Here is a 24,992-nt window from a genome sequence, read left to right on the forward strand (position 1 = left end):
TAAGTAGGATAGTAATTTTTTTCGCATGTCATTGGAGGGTTTGGCATTAGGGTTGCTGGTGAATGTCACTTTCTCTGCTGAGGAAGAAGAGCTGAAATTGCAGACTGTAGTTGGAAGAAGAGAGGTCAGAGTGTAGCTGAAGTGTGAATGAGGTGCTGAGGCAATAAAACAGCCATGCTCAGATTTGAAGTTGGTGTAGAAAGTGAGAGCCTGAATGTAAGATAACGGGTAGGAAGAAGATATTATAGGAGGCTTGGATAGGATAGTAAGAAAGACTCAGGATAAAGAATAAGGGCATATGGGTTGAGATTTAAACTCTCTCACTCATTATTGTAACAATCGTATTAGATATCCTGAGTGTAGAAATGGTCAGGCTTTTCCAGACTAATGCGTTTTGATGTCTTTGAGAGACCAGTACCAATTTCATGCAAAACGCCCTTAGGAAGACAGATGTGAGAAATACACTGATGAGGAAAATTTTTCTAATCTCCATAGCTAGAGATTATTTGTTTGCTTAAATAGTTTTGAAGAAACTTAAATCCTCTGGTTTATTAATACTTTCTGATATACCTTTGGATATTCTTGTAATCCTTACATAAATCTGTTATTTTTCTGCTTGTTGCTACATTTTTTTTGCCTCAAATAGACTGTTGCATTACTACTCCATTTATTGCTTTGTCTTGCAGACTTGTTCTTATCAATGTAATGTATAACAGCAACAAAAAAAGGCTTTTCTACATGGAACATACTTAGCATAAGGAATGTAGTTTTTATTTCACAGGACAAGTTCCTGAACCATATAGGCTTAACCTACATCCTCTGAACTATGATCTGGAACAAAGAGGTCTATATAGGGAAACTCAAGAAGCAGCCAATATTGAAGTACTCCAAGAATAAGAAAAAAATCCAAAATAAAGTCATGATGCTGAAGAATTATGAACCTATTGAATATGAATAGCATAATGCAAAATAAAAATGGTACATAGGCTGGAGACTAGTAAATGATTACTTTGTTCCTCGAGTCACTGATATAATGAGACACAAAGGGAGTCCTGCTTACTGAATTAAAAAAAAAAGATTTATCTTCTGTATTAAGGAGGGCAGAAAATTTATTCCAGGGTTTCTTGTTCAAAGCACCAGATGCAAGTTAAATACCTTGATTGTTTTGTGTATCAAATAACCTTGAGAAAGAGCATCAGTATCTTGTTTCATTTGACCACTTCATAAATCATTAAAGTGGTCCAGACAGTCCTACGGAAGAGAGTCAAAATCAATGAAGGGGGCTATGGAGGAAGGATAAAAGGAAGGTTCTTGCAAAGCCCTTCAGCTCTGCACATTAAAGCATGGTACGAAGAGGAGTAAATGCTGATCTGAGTTGGCAATTCTTCCTGGTACCTAAATGCTACATAAGAACATAATCACAACTGCATTTGTGTGACGCTCCCCACAGTCTAATGAAAAGGCTTTTAGCCTTCAGCCGTGCAGCTGCAGCTGTATTCTAGAGATGGCCTGCTTGGTGCTGAGTGTCAAGACAAGGATGGGAGTGAGGTGGGAAATTCTCCCAGCTTCATTACATAATACATACAGACCCTCAGACAGCAGTAAAAATGGTAGAGCCTTTCATCTTCTATCAAGGACATTTTAAGGGCAATATTAATCACTCCCAGAGATGGCTTCTTCCTGTTCCTTACACCCTGCAGAGTACAGCTTTTATGTCCTTTTTCTGTGGGGAAAAAAAGCCAGAAACAAAAAGAGTTGGTAAAATGAGAGCACCACTGTGGTCAAGAGAGTTTTTTCCATTTACATCATAAGTGCTGGGATATCATTCAGCTATTTATGTTAATTAAAAGCTTTGGGTAACGGTATAAAATACTGCACAGCTGCTCTTGTTGTCCATTGGTGCAAGAAAAATGAAGTCTGATGCTTGGACTAAAATAATTTTGCCAGTAAAAAAGTCAAGAGTTTTTTATTTGAAAATGCACTGTGAAACTTACTTTTAGTTAACAATGTGTTTGTTTCTTTAGGTTAAGTTTACTAAGTAAGAAATTTATTCTGAATGGGTACGGCTACCTCATGGTACAGATCAGAGTTAAGTTGAATCAGTTTGTGTGTACGAACTAACAGGGATACATTGTGTTTGATGTTACCTGAGTAAAATTCACAATCTGTTCATGTTGGGAAAAGAGCACGTTGCTTTCTTTTCTTCTGCAGCAATAAAAACTATTCCTCTTTCATTTTAAGTTAACAATCATCAAAATGTATGCAGGTCCTAAGGGGAATATATTATACTTCACTTGTATTTATTGGCACGTAAAACATTTCTGACAACTATTTTCCTTTTTCAAGATGTTTCATGAAGATGCTGCTGGAGGTTGGCAGCTTGTGGCTGTTGATGTGAATAAACCCCAGGGTAGAGCTCCCGCATGTCTACAGGTATGACATTGCTTTTTAATAAATCACTGTGTGTAACCAGCCCTACTCAAATGTTGGCATAAGGACTGTGGTGAAAAATAGCAGCTACAATATTTATAGTCAAAAATTGTTTTAAATTAATTTAATTCTGCAGTTCTTCAAAAGTTGTTAGGTAAGAAAAAATGTACAACACTCAAAGAGAGAAGATCAGAAAAATGTATTCTTTATAAATGCTCTATATTGTGTGCTCAAAAGAGAAAGATATTTAATCTTTTATTTATATACATATTTTACTTTAAGCAACATAAATAATCTCTCTTTATCTCTAGAATTTTTGTATTAATTAAATCCACTCCTAGGTTTTTTAACCACGGACATACTTGTTTAGTAACTACAAAACACAGTTACACACACCAAGAAGCATGATTAATCATAATGAACACAGGAGTACCTCATTACTCTGGTTCCATCTTGCAAATAGACTCACTGAAGGAGGGGGAGATGCATGTAGATAGTGACTGATGATTTCTTTTCCCAAATTTAATTCTTGTTTTTGAAAGCGACAGAAACATCTTTTGTGGTATTCTCAAATTACTATCTTGAGTATGTGGATAAAACATAGTTGAACTTACAAGGAAAATGCCTCCAGATTAAAGTTAGGATAGCATTTGATTTACCTGGTCTGCCTTTGTCCTAGTTAGGAATCATGTCACCAAATGGTAACGTGTGTTCCAAGGAGTGTAGACTTCCTGCATCAGTGAGTGCTGTTAACTTAGTACTCTTGCAATAAAAATCACGGTTTTCTTCTTATCCTCCTTTGTCAAAATCTGAAGGCTTTCCAGTATTCTATGACCTTGCTGGATGTCAGTGACATTCAAAGGATAGCAATGCAGTAAAATACTATTTCATTAAAATAGTGCCCCATATAGACTTCATTCTAGTGAAACAAAGACAAAAATACAGACCAAAGAAAGTGGAACATCAAAGTCTAGATAGACACTCAGACCTTTATTCATCTCACCATGAGTTATTGTTTCAGTTCTATCTGTCCAAAAGTAAAAAGAAAATAGGCTTCTGAAAAATCCATGTATTTAAAGCCTTTGCAGTATTTTGAAGGTGTTCTTTATGCATGAAATCCTTACTGAGAAGTGTGGTTTTTATTTTTCAAGGGTTTGGCTGGCTTTTGTTCCTTAAGAGAAACATGATTTATAAATCTGAATTTGGGAAAGAGTTAATCAGATTGTAGAATATACATTCTACCTTTGGTGTACATTCAATTCATATGCATTCTTCTGACCTTTAATATCTCAGGATATTGTCATTCAATATCCTGTGAAAGATGGATTTCTTGGAAAAAGGTAGTGAAGTCTCTCTGTTGTCCTATATCATTTTAATTAAATTTCATAATAAGTTTGGTTTTATTAATTCCTCTCTGGGCTCTTTAAATAGTACTGCTGTGAATGTTAAAGGGACTGCTATTAAAAGTTCTCTCTCAATAGTTGCATGGGTCTGGGTCTGTGCATTGGTGAAACTCCACTTATTTGATGCATTCAGTTATTTAGAATTTACTTTCTCAACAAACCGTGCTATGTTTTGGGAGAGGAAGTATCCTAGCAGCTAAGGAAACAGAGAGGAACTCTGGAGGTCTGGGTTCAGTTTATTGGCCAAGCACACATTTCCTGCAGACCTTGAGAAAATTATTTATAGGTATCTTTGATTTAGTTCACATTCCTTAAGGTGGTAAAGTGTATGTATCCCTCCCAGATTTGGCCACTGTGTTTAAATCTTCTAACTCCTTGAGAGGCACTTCATTAAGACGGGCATGTGCCATTTAATTAAGCAAATGGATACATCCAGTTCTCTAAAGCTGCCAGTAATGGTGGAAAGATTGACATCATTTGTGTGCATCGAGTAATATAAAGCCTTTCTAATGCAGCTTTTTCAAAACATTTTAGGTCGACTAGCTGGGTCTGTCAGGTTTTACTAGTTTTGCCTTTGTAAAGTCATTCTTAGTTCCCAAAGATTTGTTCAGGTGTTTCAGCCTAGCAAGCCTTCCTAGCTTAGGTATAACATTGCGATGGCATGTAGAGCAATGCCTTTCTTGAACTAGTAACAGTTCAGACAAGTATCCTGTGGGCTCTTTGCAGAGCTAAAAATCTTTTACTACGAGGGTGATGAGGCACTGGAACAGGCTGCCCAGTGATGTGGTTGATGCCCCATTCCTGGAGACTTTCAGGGTGAGGCTGGATCAGGCCCTGGACAACCTGATCTAGCTGTGGTGTCTCTGTTCATTGTAGGGGAGTTGGACTAGATGGCCTTCAGAGGTCCCTTCCAGCTCTAAGTATTCTATGATTGTGTGATTGTGTTGTAACTTGTCTCACTCAAGCACGTCGTTATGGCAAAAAACTGCCCAATTAGATCAAACACAATAAGAAGGATAACCATGCATTTACACTTCTGTCACCATTGTTCTGCAAAAAGGGGTGTTCAAACACATGAACAGTGTGCTGGGCAGGTGAGCACTGGAGAACCCATCTTCTTGTCCAATGGCTATATGGCATACAGACAGAACAGAACCAGCAAATAGATTTGGAGTGTGCTCTTGTATACAATCTCATACCAGTTAAAAATGATTAAAATTAAGCCATCTGAGATGAGCAAAAAAGAAGGATGTTAATCTGGTATTTTATAACTTAACTCAGACACCCATCTACTAAGTTTTATCTTTTTAGAACTGGCTGGAAGTGGCAACATGAGAAATCAGTAACAGTACTGTTTCTGATTTTGACTTGCAAATCTTTCCCAACATGGGCCAAAGAGGCTTTTATTTCAGTATAATGGTTTTATATTTTTTTCTGTGTTTCTTTTAAGTGTTCCCGAAGGTGCTTTGTGGTCTTTTGTTACTTGTTCTCACTGCTCCCCATGACTGGCATTGATTTTAAATATTGATTTTCTTTTGTCACTGAAAAATATTCTTTGTGCTTGCCATTTTAACATCAACCATTTGGCATGATTGCATGCTGAGGTTCCCACATTGCCACATTATTTTGCCATTGTTGGTATTACTTTAACACATTGTAGTGTGTTAGAACTTCCTGCCTACCATGACTTACTCCTACGAGCACAGTAGGAAGCTCTCAGTTCACAAATAAAGAAAAATTGAGTAACAGACTCCAAGAAAAATTATTTAAAAAAACTCTTTGGGGATGTATTTACCCCTTTAATCCCATGTTAAAGGCATGCTGTGTTTCTTATTCCTTTCCTGTTAATTTTACAGATTGCTGATGTTTTTATCACTCCTTCCTTCTCTCTGGCTTCTAGTCCACGTAGTCTTGTAAAATGTGCACACTAATTTTAAGCTGAACTGGAAAGTTTCGAGTCACATGTCTTCCTTGAAACTGTTTGATATTGCTAATACCAAGAAATTACATCTTCTATCTTTTTACTAAAATTTTTAATGAACAAAGTCTGGAAATATAGTTCCTCTGGAAAACACAGGAATATGGCTAGACAAAAATGTTCCTTCCCATTTTGGAGTAATACATCCAGCAGAAATGAAACACATTGCTGGAGATGGAATAGTATCTCTAAAAAGCTTGGGAACTCTATGCAGTGTGTAAATGTGAATTGAAATGGTCACCTACTCACAAACTGCATGTGTACTCATATTCCGATAACGAAATCTTCCACAGATTAAAAATACTGCATTCCATTTTAATTTTTTGCACTCCATCTAGGGAAAAAGTAGAAGGTCACAAAGCTATGATCTGAAAATGCGAGAGACATTATTATGATTACAGTGCTCTTGAACTGTATGGTTAATGTCAGAAATTTAATCATGTATTTTTACCTCAGAAAAGTTAGTCCTTCATGCTGTGTAATATTAACAGAATGGTTGTATATATTACAGAACTTTAGAGAACCTTGAAGCGAAGGAGAAGGAGATCAAAAGTAATATAGAAAGACAGAAAACATATGGAGGGTGGAGGAGACATGATCAAAGGAGGAGGAATAGAGTGTTTTAGCAGTTTCATAATGGATATATTGAATGAGAGAGAAACGAGATAAAACCGTTTTTAGGGATTTTCACTGCGGGAATAACAAGAGAGCACAAATGGCTTTTCTCCTCTATCTTGGGAAGTAATTATTATTGAACTAGAAAAGCATGGTAGTGCTATTTATGTAGTAATTTGCCTTTTACTGTAACTTTGGAATCCAGCAAAAGGTATGCCTATACGGTCCTATTCTCTTCTTCCCATTAAATACATGTATAAATACCTTTCTTTCAATTAACTGAAGTCCTGTCTTAGAATGAAAATGGGAAAGAAAAATTTTCTCCATAGTATGTGGGAAGAAATGGTAAAACTGTGGAGTAGAGGGATAGAAATTCCATAATCTGGCAAGCTCTTATACTGGTTGAGAATTCACAAAATGGAGTAGTGTTCAATATATGCTCAATTTCGGCTTTATGTCTTATCACATGAGAAAGGTAAAGTTGTGACCATCCTCTGCTGTCTGGTTCCCCTTTTTGAGGGTTTTTAACCACAGTAACAATGGCAACTGAAGAGGCAGTGAGTTTTCTCCTGGGACGCTGCAATTCACTGTCTCTTCTAGTAATGTAAACTGACATTAAACAGTATGTTATTAAAAGAAGTTCTGAATTCAGACAGTTGAAATGACTGCAGTCTATTTAACTGGAGGAAGAACTACACAGGCCATAATGAAAATGAATTGCTATGCTGTTCAGGACCACCCTCTTTCTCTAATATAAATTTGTAGAATCATAGTGTCATTTTGGTTGGAGAAGACCTTCAAGAATCACATAGATGTGGTACTTAGGGACATGGTTTAGTGGGCATGGTAATGATGAGTTGAGAGTTGAACTTGTTGATCTTATATGATTCATTAGATCATTCTGTCATTCTGTGTCCAACCATCAACCTGACCTACTGAATCTCATCACTAAATTTTGTCCCTTAGTGCCACAAACTATGGGCCTTTTGCATATTCAGAAAGACTGAGGATCCTGAGGTGTTTTTAATCAAAATCCCATAAAACAGGAGAATCAAAAATATTCTGCCCAAATAATTTTTTTGCATGGGTGAGTTTGCAGTTTTTTGACTAAAAGGGACATGAAAAACAGTAAACCTCATAATGTAGGTTTGAGAGTACTCATAAAACTAGGAGACAAACAATATATGTGTCTTAGCTTCAAAATTGGCCATTACTAGAAATAGGCAAATATAGATCATCCTTCTCTGAGCTTCTAGAGATAAATTAATGCTCACATTCTCCATCCTGGACTTAAGCAAACATTCAGTTAGGGACTTCTTAGACTGGATGTTAAATTTGGGCTATTATATTTAGCATCTGTTGATAGATTTGTCAGCTATGAGTTTACCCAGCCTTTTTTGAATGCATTTATTGTTTTGTACTCCAGAATATCTTGCAGGAGAAGTTACTTAAATTAAGTGTGTAGCATTTCAACTGATTACAATGGAGGAATTTTATTTTTCTAATATTATTCAGAAATAGTAAATTTGTAGTGCAAAAAAAATTGATTTTAATTTTGAGGTTGATCCTCCTTTTTTCTATGAACAAAGAATTTTGAACTACAGAAATTTTACAATGATATTGTCATAAGCTGTTGTAACGTACAGTTACTAACTGAGACGAATGAGACACTATGGAATGTGAATGGTGGGTACTTTATTTTTGTATTTGTGTATATAAATAGAATTAGTAGTGATGAGAAGGCTTGAAAAAGTGAACTGGACTGTGGGCATCAGGAAACAATTGCTAAAAAAAATTGAATGGTGTATCTGGTGACCAGTCTGTTATTTCCTAAGAAAATTTTATAATCTCCCATAGGTGACCTTATGGCACTAACAAACATTAATTAACTTAAAGGTTATTAAATTCCTGGAGTAATTTTGTCAGCACTTCTAATTCTCTGCTATTGTCTACATTCATTTAGTGAACTTAGTGAACATCACGAGGTTCAATAAAGGAAAGTGCAAGATTTTGCACTTGGGTCAGGGTAATCCCGGAAATGCTTACTAAGCAGGAGAAAAACTTGAGAGTAGCCCTGCTGAGAAGGATTTCTGGGTCCTGGTAGATGAAAGACTTAAAATGAGCCAGCAGTGTGTGTTTGCAGCCCAGAAGGCCAACAGTATCCTGGGCTGTATTGGAAGAGGAGTAGCCAGCAGGGTGAGGGAGGGGACTGACCATCTCTACTATGCCTCATGAGACCCCACCTGGAGTACTACATCCAGATCTGGGGCCTCCAGCACAGGAAAGATGTAGAGCTTTTGGAGATGGTCCAGAGGACTGGAGTACCTCTCCTATGAGGATAGGCTGATGGAGCTGGGCTTCTTCAGTCTGAAGAAGAGAAAGCTGCAGGAAGACATCATTATGGCCTTCCAATATTTAAAGGGAGACTATAAACAGGAGAGAAATCAACTTTTTGTGCAGGTAGATAGTGATAAGACAAGGGGGAATGGTTTTAAACTAAAGGAGAAAGGATTTAGATTAGATGTCGGGGGAAGTTTTTTACTGAGAGAGTGCTGAGGTGCTGGAACAGGTTGCCCAGAGTGGTTGTGGATGCCCCATCCAGGGAGGTGTTCAGTGCAAGTTTGGATGAGGCCCGGGGCAATCTGATCTAGTACTTGATCTAGTGGTTGGCAACCTTGCCTGTGGCAGGGGGGTTGAAACTAGATGATCCTTGAGTTCCCCTCCAACCCAAGCCATTCCATGATTCAATGATTTAAAGGAAAAGTCACTTCAAGGGTGTGTAGAACTGCATGCATATTTCTACCTGAAAAGGCATAAAACCTACCTGCCTACGTGCATGCCTTGCTTGCCTTCTCTCTCTCTTTTTCTTTTCTGTTTCTTTTTTTCTTTCTTCCCTACCTGACTGCCTTCTTTTTCCTTTGTAACTGCTAAAACTAAGCACATTAACAAAGCATTCTCAGTTCTTCTGTGGTCATAGTTTCTTCTCCATAGTTTTCCATTTACATAAACTGTCTGTTCTGGTTCACTACAATTGAATTGAATCACTAGCACAATTTGCAGCAGTCTAACTGCAGAAGCTAAACAGAAAGAAAGCAAGCATATTATTGACTTCACTGTTTTATATTTCAACAAATAGATTTCATGAGCACGAATTCCTCAGCTTGGACATGTAATTTTCCTGCAGACTTAGAGTATCAGAATCCCATCACAAAGACGAAGCAGATAGGAGTTAAACTATGATTTAAACTTATGAGAAAGTAATGGTTTTCCTTGGCAATATTCTTTGTTAGAGGAGGGCCTGCTGCAGTTGAAGACATGGTCCCATGATGACCTTGACATCTCCTTGGGAGATTTAAGATTGAAGATTTGGAATTTTTCGGAGGCAGTAGGTTTTCAAAAACTGTTTTATGTAAGACTTATGGAAGCCTTGGCTGACACAATAAGTCAAGTTCTCTGAACTTCCCCTTATTTTTGGACAAGCTGAAAGTAGAACTTTTTGTGTAACCCTGATTTTTCAAATGGGGCCCTAGAAAAACTTTCTGCCCCACATATAATAAGTTTCACAATATGGTGGTTTTTTTTTAATTTTGACTTTCTTTTGCAGAGACATTTTTCACCCATAAAGGGTGATTAAGTACAGACATACAATCCTTTCAACATTGTGGTCACATTAACTAGAAACCGTGATAAAGATATGCAAGTTTTTACAATATTTTTAAAAGACCACTTTGGCTGTATACTTCTTTCTTTAACCTGAGTGTTTTTGCTGATATCTGAACAGACAGAGTGAACCCTTTTTTTTTTTTTTTCAACAATGGACTTCAATATAGCCTGTACTAACAATTTGCACTTACAATTTGAAGGGCACTTAAGTGTCAGTAAATTATAGAAACCATTCAGTAATACCACTAAAATTAAAGTTCAGCTGAGTTTCCTTTAGAAAATTTTATTTCTGGGGTTAAATGTGTCCAGTGTTTCAAATCCCGTCAAATTGAAAACAGGTATTTAAACTGTCATGTAGCTTTTTTATGTACAGCACAATTATAGCAATCAAAGTGCTGGAAGCAGCAGCAGCAGCAGCATGACTTCCTTTCGAGCTGTAACTTGGATGACAAATCTAAGCAAAGTGGAAGACTGCAGAGTCTTAGAATAAAACTAGCAGGAATTTTTCACTTTGTGAGAGTTGTTTTTGCCCCAGTATTTTCCATATTTCTAATATTTCTCTAAGGAAGGTCTCTTTTCACTGGGACTGCATAGAACATCGTGTTCTACAGCTCTCTAATTGTTATATTTAAAATCCATGATCTTTACAGGATTTTGAAACTTTTAAAATTATCTCTCTGGAATATTTTTTTATTGTTGTTGGGCTCCTCAGTGGTCACTGTAGAGAGTGATTCCCATCGTTAATCTAAAGGGCACATAATTCACATATGGTGGCTGCTCAATTGCCTCTTGCATTTTTTTATATTTCTGCTTTGTCACAGGGAGACTACATGAACCTTGTGGCTTTCTCAACTCTTCAGTGAAGTTCCTAAGAGTAATTGGGTGAATCTGAGCTAAACAAGCAGTTCTTGGTAAATCTGGAAATAAGTGGCTATTTCATATTTAGATGAAATTTTTTATTTACAGGGATTCCTAAATATACCTAACCTCATTTTTTCATAAATATATTTATGAGAAAAAGTCTGTGCCTTTTCTTATCATATTCTTATTATTGTGAACACTGACCGTAATTCCTTTGAGCGGGGTCCCAATTCATCCCAAATGTCAATAAGCCCTTAGCAAATGCCAGTGTTAGCATCATGAAGGGACAGGCTCCTCATACAGCCTGTAGAAGGTGGTGAACATTGCCAGAGGGCAAATCAGAATCTGAATGTGGTGGTGTCCATTTTTCTACATAGTGCACCCAAGTGGAGGAGGTTTACTTTCCCATTTTAGGTGTGTCAGTTGTTTTGAGGTAAATAAGTAAAGCCAAAGTCTGTATCTTCATTTTCTACAATAGTCCGTAATAATCTATTTTAAAATGTTGTGTGTCCTTGGAAATGTAATAAAATTGATATAGTGTGAAAACAGAACATTGTTTTTCTTACAAAAAAAACCCAGTATTTCTGCTTCAAGCTCTAACTCACATATTTGTTTTTGTAATAAAAAACAGCTCTGTTTTTATTTGTTTTGTGGACAGCTTAATTGCAACTGAGCACTGAAACTACATTGTTTCTTTAAAGATGTTGCTTAAAAACACCTCAAGAACTTTAATCTTTTTGAGTGTGTGAAAGGTCCCCAATCTGTGGCACTAAGGGATGTAGTTTAGTGATGGAACTTGGTAGGTCAGGTTGCCAGTTGGATGTGATGACCTTGAAGGTCTTTTCTAGCCTAAATGACACTATGAAAATGACACTATAATTCTGTATGAATATATTTTTCCTATGCAGATTTAAAACAAAATTGAGTCCTATTTCTGCAAGCATGCATACTGAATTTTCATATATTTTTGCATCTATTAAATCCTACTGAAATCAGTAAAAGCTACCTAAGGCTTTGAAAATCTTTGTTTTATATAAGTGATTTCACTGACATAAATGCAGTTGTTATACAGAGAACTACTTGCACAGTCATGTCAAAACCTTCATCTTTTATGCTTTGTGAATTCTTAAAGTACCAGCTGGAGAGAAGCATTGTCAGCTGACATATACATTTTTTTGTAAGCTAGAAGGTTGCAGTTGAGCACAGTAAATTCAAATATTTAAGCTGATTCCCCCACAGTTTTGTTTCCCCTTCCTAGGATTACCCTTTCTTCCTGCACTTACCTCAGATCTTTGAAAAAAGGGGCTTTGAGTCCTAGCAGGCAAAGGCAATTTGGCATATGGAGGAAGGCTACTGACTTTCTTGATGTTTACTGTACATAGTACTTGGCCCTTGGTCTTTTCTGAACCCCTGTGGCATCCTTGTGTCCTTTTGGTACAACTGTTTCTCTGTTTTTATTTCTGACAACCCAGGGTGATACAAGAGTTGGGTTGCAGCTCACCAGTTCCGTGGGGCAATGCATTATTCTGTTAGGGTTGGTACTGGGCAAAGGAGGTTATTCAAGGAAGGCCTCAAACTTCTGTGATGTTAGAAGTCTGGGCAGAATGCGGGGAGCCATGCTATTGTTTGAAGAGAACTAGCTGAAAAGGTCTCACCCAGACCCATGCAGCCAGCTAATAATTAAGCAGACTGGTTATGGTGGCCAGTGTTTGTAGCTCCTGCTCAGCTTTCTGTCTTTTAACACAGTAAAAGTACCAGCTGGCACCAGAGATCGGGTTTTTATGAGGTGAAAGCTTTTCAACAAATTCTTAAAATAGGGGAAGGATGAAGTACAATCCTTAGACAAGAAAAAAAAAACATGCTAGGTTATTAATGCTGACTATTTAGAAGGAGGGAGTAGAGAGGACAGAAAACTATTCTAGAATAAAACAGAGTATACATTATGTGATACAAAGCAAATAAGAGAAAAATCCTAGTACAAACATCTTGTAGGTTCTGTGGAAGAGTTTGTGTGGTAACAGGAAAATGCTCTTCTGTGGTCCTTGTCAGATAGACTGGACAAAAAGCTAGTAAACAATGCTTCATTGGTAAGACTAAGGCTGTGATACAGTAGATTATTTTTTTACTCTCTTATAAGATGAGAAAGACAGAAGTGAACCACAGCTGAAACAGTGGCACTCAACTATGGATTTTTTCCCTAACTTTGCCTAGTAGCTGTTGTGAGTTTCCTAAGGAAGTTCCACTTTCGGTTATTGAATAAAGCTTGAGAGTTCACACTTAAAGTGCAGTACATTATTCTGTTATTAATGCCACCTGGTGCCTATAATGCATGTGTTGCCATTTTATTAATTGCACTGTGCTCAAAGTATGAATAAATAATATCCATTTCTCTAGCATATTCTTTTCAGAAAAGTCAGTCTCAGGAAAGCAGATACATACATTAATGGGCTTGATTTCAGAAACTGTCTTACTACAGATGCTGCTAATATGGCAGAGGTGGGAGTATGTGTGCGGTGCTCCTCTGTTTTTTGTCTCTACTTCCCTCCCTTGGATCCTAAATACTCAGAGGAGGAACTGGAGCACTAATAAGTGAAAGCTGACTATACGCCTGATTCCCTTCCTCATGTTCTCTTTATCTGCACACAGGCTTGCCATCCAGTCAGTTATTCTGTTGGCTAAGAGCTATCATCTTGGACATCTTCTCAGTTTTCTTTGGTAGCTTCCAACCCATTTCTGCTGAGAATCTGTCTCCCACTCATGGTGGTTTTTACCCTAAGTCCTTCAATTTCACCCCTCGTGAAAACTAAGGTTTTCTGGTTCCACACACCTTAGAAGCCACTACCAATAAATCCATTCACAGATATTTAATTTCTCCTTTCTTTCTTCCCCAGCCAAGATTCAGTAACCTTTGGTCTGTGCTGGCTGTCCTTAACCAAGTCTGATAAACCTCTCTTCAGACCTACTTTCCCTTATCTGCCATTCAAGCAGAACTTCTTCGCTCTTGTACATACATATACTTACACATAGCAGTTACAGAAACAGGGCAGAAGCAAATATGGTAGACCTCTGAGCAAGTTTGTTATGGTTGAACAGTTCTATGTTTTGCATCTGGAGAATTATCTGTATTATATTTTCTGGTTGTCTCTTCTTCCTGTCAAGTACATGCCTGTTTTATGTTTTGTGGAGCCAGAATAGCTCCTGCAGTACTATTGTACTGTACTCTTTTCTGCACAGATTAAACCTCTTTTTGTTAAAGCGTACATATGTGTGCTCCTAGCTGTCAGGTAGACTTTAGCCATACCTACCCATAGTGTAAGCGTTTCGCTGACATCAGAATATAGCTTCTATCTGTGCACTGTTTGCTTGTTGTTGTTCCATAGTAATCATTCTGCTAAGCACATTCAATGATAAGCTTGATTGAAAGGGAAAGTTTTAGTAACCATAAATTCTGAAAACCAATCTCTCTTTCCATATTTTTACATTAGCTCTTTAAAGTTCCCAATTTTCTGAACATTGGACACTTTCTTTAAAATGACTTTGTTGAACAAAAGTCTGGAATACCAGTAGAAAGAGAGAAAGGAGAGATGTAGTGTGGAAATAGTAATGCATATCGATATTACAGAACCACTTAGAACTCAGTACTCAGCTGTGCTTTTGAAATGCATGGAAGGACATGGCAGGCAACGTACTTGAAATTCATATTTTTACTCTTTTGAGTCAATAACTTTAAAATGAGGACCACCATAGTAATGACAGGCTAGAAGAAGTTTCCAGCAGCTTGATTAGCTTCACAAAGTTTTCAGCGGTTAGGCACTGAATGCAGTTCTCCAAGAAAATATTTTTTTGCCTTAGTATGAAGCCATCCTGCGTATGCCATTCTCTGCCTCACTCACACCCACGCTGCGAAGGTTTTTTATCTACTGAGGTATATGCTACTGCTCCTCTAAGTTTACTGAAAAGATTGGAAGCTTTTTTTCAGACCTTTTGTGACCATGTCATTAAAAACTACATCATCATGTGCATATACCAGATGCACATGACCTTAATTCCAACATTTTGTAACTTCGTAGCTTCACAGATTTGCTTTAATGGGAAGTAATTTTCATCTAAAGCTATTAAGCATATATGCCCTTATTATGTTCCCTGAATACTGTAGTTTATTCAGCAAAAATTCAGTTTAGCAAGCAAATGCATACATTTGAATCTCATTAAAATCATTGAAATGTGTAAGGATTTTGTGCCCTGGTCCTCTTATTGGTGCTATTGGGATTGTTTGTGCAAAGGTAAGCATGCAGGTATGCATGGGAGTCTGGCATACTCTGTATCTTGCCATGGATGGTATATTTTTTTGTGGTTTCTTACTTTTATTTGTGTGCTCCCAGCTAGAAGGATTCCCCTGAGAGAAGGGAGCCCTGTTCAATTTTCAGGGATGCTTCAGAGCACACTTCACATGGAGATGGTTGCAAAGGCTGTGACTGGTCTAAAGCAATGTATAGGTACATAATACCATTAGGATCTTGCAGCTTGTGTCATGAGCGTTTGAGGTGGTTGTGAGTAGGCATCCTCAGAGAGGTGATAGAAGGAACTTCCGGAGTATACAGTATACAGAGCAGAGAGAATGCAGTTGAGAATATTATTGAGTTAACTGAAAATAAACCTTGAACAGTGGTCTGTCTGCAAGGATACTTGGACAAGGAGAGGGCTGTTTATGAGCTTTTTTCATTCCTATGATTTCTGATTAAGTTGTGGTTATTTTTTTCCCGTTTAAAGAATTAACTTTCTACTTTTCATTCCAGTAAAATATAGGGCTTATGTTTCTGTTGTTGTTATTGCTTAAAAGCTTTTTGGTCTTTTTAGGGCAGATTTCTCTAAAGGAAAGGTCTGAGCAGATCCATCACAAAAGTAGTAGCTGACATGGAGTCAATCAGCAAACACTTCAGAGAGAAAATTGATGCAGAACAATACAAGAAGCTCTTGGATTATCTCAAATGAACATTATTTTAAAAATGAAGCAATGCAGTTTACCTTCAAACTAAACACTGCAAGAATAATATTCAATATTTATGATTAGAAACAATTTTCATTCTCTGTTCATAATTCTGTCCTCAAACCAGCCTCGTGTGATGGCTATTTTAAGGTAATAAAAATTAAAAACTAGATACAGATACATCATCTTTGGCTTGTGGGTCTTTCAGTTGAGTGTTTTGAGGCAGGTTGTTATCCACTGATCAAACTGCAAAAGAGAATGATTTACTGCTCTTGAGTTGGGTTTCTAAAATGAAATTTGTAAGGAATTCTCAGTATTTTGCAAGTCTAAGTTTAGTGACTTTATTTTACCTATTCCTATCCTGCCCCTTAAAGAAAAAAATCCACTTAGTACTAAAGGGCATATGGTCAGTGCAGTTTTTTTCCACACTCTGTTACTCCAAACTTTTTTTCTTGCCATTTAGGAAATAGTAGAATCTTGGCAACATCCAACTCAGCAAGAGCTATGCCACTACTGGCATTGGAGAAGGATTTCATCTCTAATGTTCTGAATATACACAATTGTTTTTTCAGTCATTAAAAACAGTAGATTGAAATAAATCTAAATGTCAAACAATCTTGAAACAAATGAAACTACTATAAACCCATAAGGGAAAAGGGACATGCTCCTGCTAAACGTTCCTCCATAAAAGCATGAAGATTTAGAGGTTTATGGGAGAAACTAGCTGGTTATTTCTCCCAGCTATAAATATAACAAAAAAAAAAAAAAAAGGATTTGCTTAAATTTACTCTAGCTGTAAGAAATTTACTTTCTCGCATATGTTTAATCTTGAACGCATTTTTTCAGTACTGCCTAGTTCTTGGAACTAATGATGTACTACTATACTTCAGCAATTCCAAGAATTGTTTTGTACTTAATTTCTTCAGTGGAACTTATGTGTCTAAATCCACTGGCTGCTTGAAAATCTTGATCTCTAAGAAGACTATTCCAGATGTGAGTCTGATGTTTTCATAAGAAGCATATGATGAGACAGTTTTGTGCATGTACAAGTGCCTAGTGAATGCCACAAACCCTTTTCTGTGGATTGTGCTTATGCAAATGTATCAAGCTAAAAACACCAGAAACCTGCAGCATCATTAAAGTGAAAGTACAGTAATATAAGTGGATATATATGAAACAGTGTAATTACTCTTGCAGATTATTTGGAAAATTGTAGTAATACTGACACTTATGTTCTGTTGTCACAGAAAAAAAAAACCACTGTAAATCAACATACAATTTACACTGTGTACACTATTGTTAGTACTATGTAACCAGTAAGGTTAATCCCACGGGCTGATCAAGAAAAGAATAACCTATAGTATACAAAAAATGAATAACATTATGTAACTGTGTTTAGAAATGGTTGTGGGCGGGGTAGCAACATTAAGTAACAATTAATTTAAAAATTACTTAAAAGTCATGCAACTGGAAATGAGGGCAAGGATAGATACTTATGCATAGGTGTTGATGCAATGGTTATACAAAGATGTAGGAGTAATGGAATTTGTTTGGCATGTCAGAGGAGTCTGACAATTAAATATGCTGATCAGAGTTGATCACCTTAGGTGCTCTATCGTTGGTAGAAAGACAACTGCAGAAGATGATTATATAATTTATATAATTGTATAATGTTATAATAGTCACTGATGGTAGCTGAAAGCCTAGGAGATTTAAACATTCAAGATTCCAGCTGTATTACTGAATCACATACTGAGCTAATACATTTCCAGTAGGCCCTGCTCTTCAAATAAGTATATTAATGAAAAGTTTTGGAGCACTTTCTAGTTTTCAGCCACACCAGATTTTATCTGCTAAAAGTAAGACATAGTTAGCCAAAGCTGAAAATTGGACATCTATGTCTGTATAGGTTGTACTTCATTGACATTTAGGATCACATATTAACTTGCTGTACTGCAATATAGTGTGAATGACAATTCCCTCTAAAGAATTTGTAGAGATAAAAGTACTCTGGGAGTCTGTACTTACTGATGTCTTACAAATAATTCCTCAATTTTTTTATGTATTTCAGTGGCCAAGATTAGAGAGATTGGTGTTGGTAAAGGCAAATAGCTTCCTTACTGTCGAATATAAACCTAAGGCTTATGAAATAACTGGAATTTCTATGATTTCCTCCTTCTCAGGGATGACTGTATAAATGGGAATACTGCTTTATGATTTATATTAATATGACCATTTTTAAAAGTTCTATAAATCTTCTTCCTTGGAAAAATAAAATCAACTGAATGATTTTCAAATGAGAAAACATCTAAATTTCCATAACTTGCACCGATATTGTCAGATTTATGTTATTAGCTTGTTTTATCATTTAATTACAGCATACTTCTTCTTTCCTCAAGTCTTATGAGGTACCTTATAATTCCATTGAGAATTATCAAATAAGAGTTACATAGTACAAATATAGGACAACAGAATTTTCCTATCAAAGGATATTCCTTTGTTGCTCAAAAAATGTTTGATGCTAATATTTTAAAGAAACTCTTTGAAGTTAACTTCAATAGAAACTCTTAGCGGACAAATCAGAAGAGGTTTAGTTTACTAATTAGCTGCTTCATTTTGATTTAGTAAATATCAAAATCAGTTCACAGCTATGGTAGTTTTTTTTGTAATTAAACTTCTTAAAACAGCTGTGTATGTGCCAATAGGAAACTTTTAACCTGCCATTCTCTTTTATTCAGTTTCCCTTCTTTTCGCTTTCATTTCTTTTCCCTTTCTTTTCATTCTACATGCTTACAAAAACAGTGCACTCACCAGTTGAAAAGGAAGAACCAGAAGTAAGGCTCATGTAAAAAAATCCATATCCTAGAATGAGTTACACAAGTCTGTGAATGGCAATTCTCCTATCATTGCCATCCAAGATTCCATCAAGTACTCTTGCAAGCTTGCCATGGTACTATGTGCTATGTTCTCCTTTGCTTCTCTTTGGCTTTTCTGTCCTTCACCTGCAGTGATTATGGGATTTTTTACTTTCCACTCCATGTGCTCTCACATCAGATAAATAGTTGTGAATTGAAAATTCGTAAAGGACATAAGGGAATAATTTTTGAAAGGATGAGTTGTAGGAAGAAAATCATCGTTAAGCTGAAGAATTGGTGGGAAGGGAAAGTTAAATATTTTCGTTCTTCTTCCTTACTCAACCAAATTCTTCCAATCCATGTTGCTTCTCTGTATGGAGGGCATCTCCTAAAAGTTTATCATTTTCACCCAAAATCACACATTACCACGTATGTCTTTATTGCTTTCCCAATCCCACTTACTTTACTGTAATCTCAGGCATGTCTAGCTACATTCAAGGCAGTTCTTAATCAGGCATTAAATCTGTCAGTGTTGCAAATCAGGTCTACCTGCAGCTAAGCAGACAAGCAGATTCAGCAAGATGTGGTGGCGTGAAAGGAGCCCAAAAATTGGAACTGCATGCCCCTACAAATAGTCTGTTAGTCTTATTAGACTTATTAATACCTGCATTTGATGCATCTGTTGATTTGCCTTTTGTAGGACCTGCTAAGTTTTGTGTGATAAGTATGACCACAGTTATGAATGCTGCATGATACTCTTATCTCTTTTCATATGGCATCTGCAACTTTAACTCTTCTTAATCCTGTTTGGAAAAATGGTAAAAAAAAAAACATGGAAATGGTGTGCGGGTATGTGAAATGTTATCTTTTTGAGTGGAGCTGTTGTTTATTGTTGTGGAATGATTTTCAAAGAAAACCAATCTAAAATAATAATTTAGAACACCTCGCTCCTTGCCTCCCCTTCAATCCTGTCCCCTTTCCCCCTAAATACCTAGTTTAAAGGGGGGAGGGGAGTGCCCCCCTTCCCCCTAAATACCTAGTTTAAAGCCCTCTCAATGAGCCCTGTCATATCCTGGGCTAGGATTTGTTTCCTCCTTTGATACAAGCAGGACCCATCTGCAGCCATCTGGCCATCACCTGCACTTCTGCTCCATTAACTAACTGGCCCAGTGCCCGAAGTCCTTTTTGATAGTCCTCAGGCTGCTCTCAGTGACTTCATCACGGGCAGCCTGAACTATCAGTGAAGGATAATAATCAGAGGGGCAAATCAGGCTAGGAAGTTTCCTAGAAATGTCCCTTGCATGGGCCCCAGGGAGGCAGCACGCTTCCCTACAGGTAGGGTCGGGCCAGCATATAGGGCCCTCCACTCCTCTCAGAAGGGAGTCACCTATGACAGTTAGCCTTCTTTCCTTCTTATTGGAGGCAGTCTTTAGGCATGGAGTTGACCACGTCACCCTAGACAACCTTCTGGGTGGACGTTCATCCGCATCCACACTCACCTCTCCCTCAAGTTCCAGAGCCTCAGACGTATTTTGTAGGGGCACCTGGGGAATCGAGGTAGATATGGATGGGGTTTGCTTGCAATGCCAAGCTGGCACCTGTTTCCACTCCTCCCCATCTCTTGATCCCCCTACCTCTGCTCAACGATGGCAGGGCAGGGGGTCCACCACTGTTTGGGGGGTATCACCATGGTGTCTTTCTCGCAAGTTTGGCAGGGAGATACTCCACCAGTCTATCTCCTGCTAACATCTCTGATGCTGCTTAATCTGTCCACCTCCTCCTTGGGCTCCACCACCATACTGAGCAGATCGTCCACCTGCTCACACCTCATGCAGGTGGAATCCCTGCCTCCCTTCACCAGTAGCAACAGGCTCAGGCACACTGTGCAGCCAAAACCTGAATCACCACATTTTTGGGCAGGCACTCTATCTGAGTTGCCACATTTTTTTGGCAAGTGCTTTCTGCTTCGTGGAGGCCATGGCCAGATTTGTTGTCTGGGAGTCAGCCGATAGGTGGGCCAGTCTCCAGAGTGGTTATGAAACTGAAGAGCTATTGTGTCACTCATTCAGTTGCCCAACTAATTTTGAGTAAATACTCAACTGAGTTTGTAAAGGTGAACTTCAAAATAACCAGTAGTCTACAGTCTCATGTATCCTATGATTCCAGCCTTAACAGGATTGTGTGTGGTGCAGTCCAAATCCAACCACAATTTCATTAACTTCATTCTGAAATGCTATTTTATTTCATCCAGGCCACATTAGTTTGAGTTGCCTTTTCAAACCACCACCTCTAGTTCTGCTTTCGTGAAGGAAAGACAGATGTCACAGCTATATTGCAGTAGTGAGCAAACTTGGAGAACAGATGCTTTTTAAGAGTAAGGAAAGTACATAGGAAATCACTTCCCTTCATTCCCCTAATTAATAGCAGTCAAAATCTCTCAAAATGGATTAGTTCTGCTGTCTCCTAACTGAAGGCAACAGAGTTTATATTTACTCAGCAGTTTCCAGCACTGTTTCAGTTAGGTGAAAATAACTCCAGTGATTCTCTTCTGTGAGTTAAATTTTGTTTGAATGCAAACTGCTTTATTAGAAAGTAGGTTTTGAGTCTAAGAGCAAATTCTTTTTTTCCTTGTAATTATTCATCTGATCACTTATTTTACGGAGCATTTGATTTATTTCAAAGTAATCTTTGCTTTTATATGTAAATCACAAGTTTTTGAGAAAAGTGTGGTAATTAAATTATGCAAGGAAAATGCAAGGAAAAACTAATCAGAAGGTGGAAATTCCATTAAAATGTTTTATATTTATTTATGTAGCCAAGTAATGCAATTCAGAAAAACATTATTTTCTAAATTTGAGATTTTCCATAGTGTGCTACTATGAGTATGTTTCTTACGTTTCCCCTCCTGTACCTGAGTAACTCTTTCTGAATGTTCTAAGCTTTTGCTGTGTGAAGAAGATGTGTACGTGTTTTGAATCACATTCACTGTGTGCTGAATTTAATTCAATTACCAATTTCAAATTACAAATTTACCAATTACAAAACTTCCTGACAAACTTCTCCCACGGCGTTAAGTTTTTGTTGCTTCATTCAAGCACATAAAAGTCGTTATATAAAGGCGATAAAGACCAGAACTCAGTGCATTTTGAGGGAGGTAACTCTTGCCTGTCTGAACTGTATTGTACATTGTGTTCCTAAGACAATTACATATAGTAACCTAGAAGATTAATGCACTCTATTAGGCAAGGCATTGCAATCAGAAATCAATAGTTGATACAAATGACCAGCTCAACTCAGGAAAAGATTTTTCTTAATTCTAGATACAATTGCCCAAAGCACACACTTGGCAGTTTCTACTTAGGTAGGGAAGTTTTCAAAGAATTGAAGTATTCTACTACTTCAAATGCTGACCAAGTACATCTGTAAGTTTTAAGCAGCTCAGCCACAGAAGAGTAAGAAAAAACACTAAAATTTCAGCCTTCTGAAGAATTTCAAGGCATTGCGTAAGTGATATAGTAAGATAAAAAGCTGCAATAGGATCTCAGAAGATAAGTAGCTCTAGCTGAGTTTAAGACTCTTCCATGAAGGAAGGGATTATTATTGTTTTTTCTTATTGTCTTTCTCTGGGAAATGCAAATAATAGCACAATTCAATGGCAGGTAAGAGAAAACCCCAAAATAAAATGTTTTTTTCCTTGAGGAACTGCTTTCTAAGAACCTCGCTTTTATGCTGTTTTGAAATACTGGCAGCAAGATGTCTGAAGAGAAAACCAAATGCTTCCACACACATATTTTGATGCTGGAAAAGGAGTTATTCAGGACATATTTATTGCTGTTCCTACAAAAGGCAGCCTTTGAAACGTTTAGATTTCATTTTTGCTTTTTCACCATCACTTCTTCAAACTGAAGAAAATTGTTCCCCTACTTTTTAAGTTTTCTTTTTTTTTATTCTTATTCTCTGTTTAAACATGTGGCCTTGTTATAGTGCTTCCTCAGTATATAAGAAGCAAGAAGTTGTTTGGGATTCAAAATTGTGTTTAATCTCTATAACAAGAGGTTACCGGCAAGTATAAACTCAATTTCTGCCTGTCCTGAATTGCTCTGTATGTTAATTTCTCATGAACTTAAAGGAACTACTAGATATGCTTCAAGTGTTCCTAATAGCAGAATTTGTATCTCCAGTCCTGCAGCTCATTCTGAGTAGTCAGTTCTCTTCTGCCCTCTATGTCTATCACCAAAACACCCACTAAGTTTCTCATGGTACCTGAACACTGTTCTGAGTAGAGGTAGGTTAAAGCACGTATGTATAGCACTGAGCTCCCCCTGAGCAGCTGTTTCTTCTACATGATCTATACAGGGTTAGTAGATACCAGCTTTGATATGAGCAACTTGCTCATTTGAGTTGGTGCAGCCCAAGTCAAACTGAAACTGAAGCTGGGCTAAACATTTGAGAAGGTGGATTAAACTATGATGGATGAAAAGGTGTATGCATCTCTCTTGCTCAGGTGAGCCCATCTATTTGCATGGGTAATGCCTTATTCTAAGAATTATACTATAAATTCTGAAGGTTGCTGAGTAAGCGCCAACTGGAGACTGTGGTGCAATACTAATCTGTTATGGGTGATTGCCCTTTTAGCTCATGAGCTGTTCACTAAAATAAGAGCAATGTTTTCCTTCATAATTGTTAAGCAGCTTGGAAATCATGGACACTACTGTAATATCATAAAAAGAACACGTCTGATGAATCAAGAAATAAATAGCTGAAGAAAATGAGTTAGAGACAGTGAGAATGGCTGATTCACAGCTGGTTAATAAATAACATTCGAAAACATGGATCCTGGTGATAATTGAAAACTGTTGGTAGCAAGGTTCCTAGAGTTTCAAAATGTAAAAGCAACAGAAATTATGAAGGCATGGAAAAAAACTACAGGGCAAATGGGTTCCAAATTCGTTACCTTTTCCATCACCTTCCCTGCAATTTGGCAGAAAGTTGAAGCATGTGTAAAAATCAATTACTAGTCAAGATTATAGTTAACTATTATTTAACTAATATATAGTTAATATAGTTAACTAATTATAGTTAATTAAGTATTTCTGTAGGAGTGATCAATGTAAAATGTATCACAGTTCCTACATGGTACAGCTTTTGAATAATGACAAATAGATTTAGTCTTAGATGTGGAACTGTCCTGCTGTACAGTAAGCAGGACATTATTAAGTACATTTATCCTTTTGTGGTTAACAGGTTTTCAAAATAATTAGATACAAAAATAAGAAAACACTGTTGACACACATAAAATAAAAGATAATATCTAGAGCACTCAAAACCAATACCTAAATACAATGTTGTAATGCAGATTCTGAAGTAGCTTGAGATTTCAGAGAAAAACGTAGAAAATGTAGATTAAGAATGTGAAATACATCCATAATAATGTGACCAGCAGAGCACAGCATCAAAAATCAGCTAGAATTTGGTGTGCTCTCTCTATATATGTATATATAGATGCGTGTACATAGATGCGTGTACATAGATAAATGTACGTATTTTTTAAAGTATTTATGCATATATATGATGTATTAATTCATAATGTAACAGGTGAGAGTGTTAGTTTGGGTACTCACCTCTTCCTGTACCTGACATTAAGTGCATTTACCACTCTGGTTTTAAAGTAGTTTAGATACCAGGCTGCTGCTAAGAGATCAATTATAATTTGGAAATCTATAGTATTTTTTTACTGTGAATGGGAAAGAAGTTGTAGGCTTTATTTTTGAAAGTACTATGCAGGCGAATCAACGTAGGACAGAAAAGTTAGTAATTATATCTTGGTAAGGAATAAGGACTCTTCGTCCCTACAGCTTCAGTACGGTCTCTAGAAATAGATCAAAAATTACTTTGGCCTATTTCATTTCAGTTTTTATACAATAATTATTTTGTCTTATTGTATTTGCTGAATTGAAGTGTTTTGCAGCGTTTAGAAAAAAAAAGGAGTTAAATTTGTATTCAAATTATGTGGATTCTATTTTGCATTTCATATGTAGCTTTGAGAAGATTACTGCTGAGGTGATGATATACTTCCTAAGAGTTTTAAAATTTGAGGGAAGGTAAAAATCTTCATGCATTATTGTTGTCATGAACAATTCAAGTAGTACTTTTAGTTTCTTTTATGTTGCAGCTGCTGCTCTCCATTTCTTTAAGTCAGA

At 37.0% G+C, this 24,992-nt stretch overlaps 1 protein-coding gene across 10 annotated transcripts in view; it reads left to right on the plus strand.

Moving 5' to 3' along the window:
• NALCN (sodium leak channel, non-selective) overlaps positions 1–24,992 on the plus strand; it is a 219,176-nt gene that overhangs the window by 85,950 nt on the left and 108,234 nt on the right. For all 10 annotated transcript variants that reach the window (XR_002444045.1, XR_002444050.1, XM_021415912.1 and 7 more), the window contains one exon: positions 2,347–2,433. Coding sequence is in view for 8 of the 10 variants with exons in the window: in XM_021415912.1 (XP_021271587.1) it covers positions 2,347–2,433 (87 nt within the window). In the remaining 2 variants the exon portion in view is untranslated. The remainder of the gene's footprint in view (positions 1–2,346; positions 2,434–24,992) is intronic.

The sequence above is a fragment of the Numida meleagris genome, chromosome 1 (genome assembly GCF_002078875.1).
Source record: "Numida meleagris isolate 19003 breed g44 Domestic line chromosome 1, NumMel1.0, whole genome shotgun sequence".
Classification (NCBI taxonomy): Eukaryota; Metazoa; Chordata; class Aves; order Galliformes; family Numididae; genus Numida; species Numida meleagris.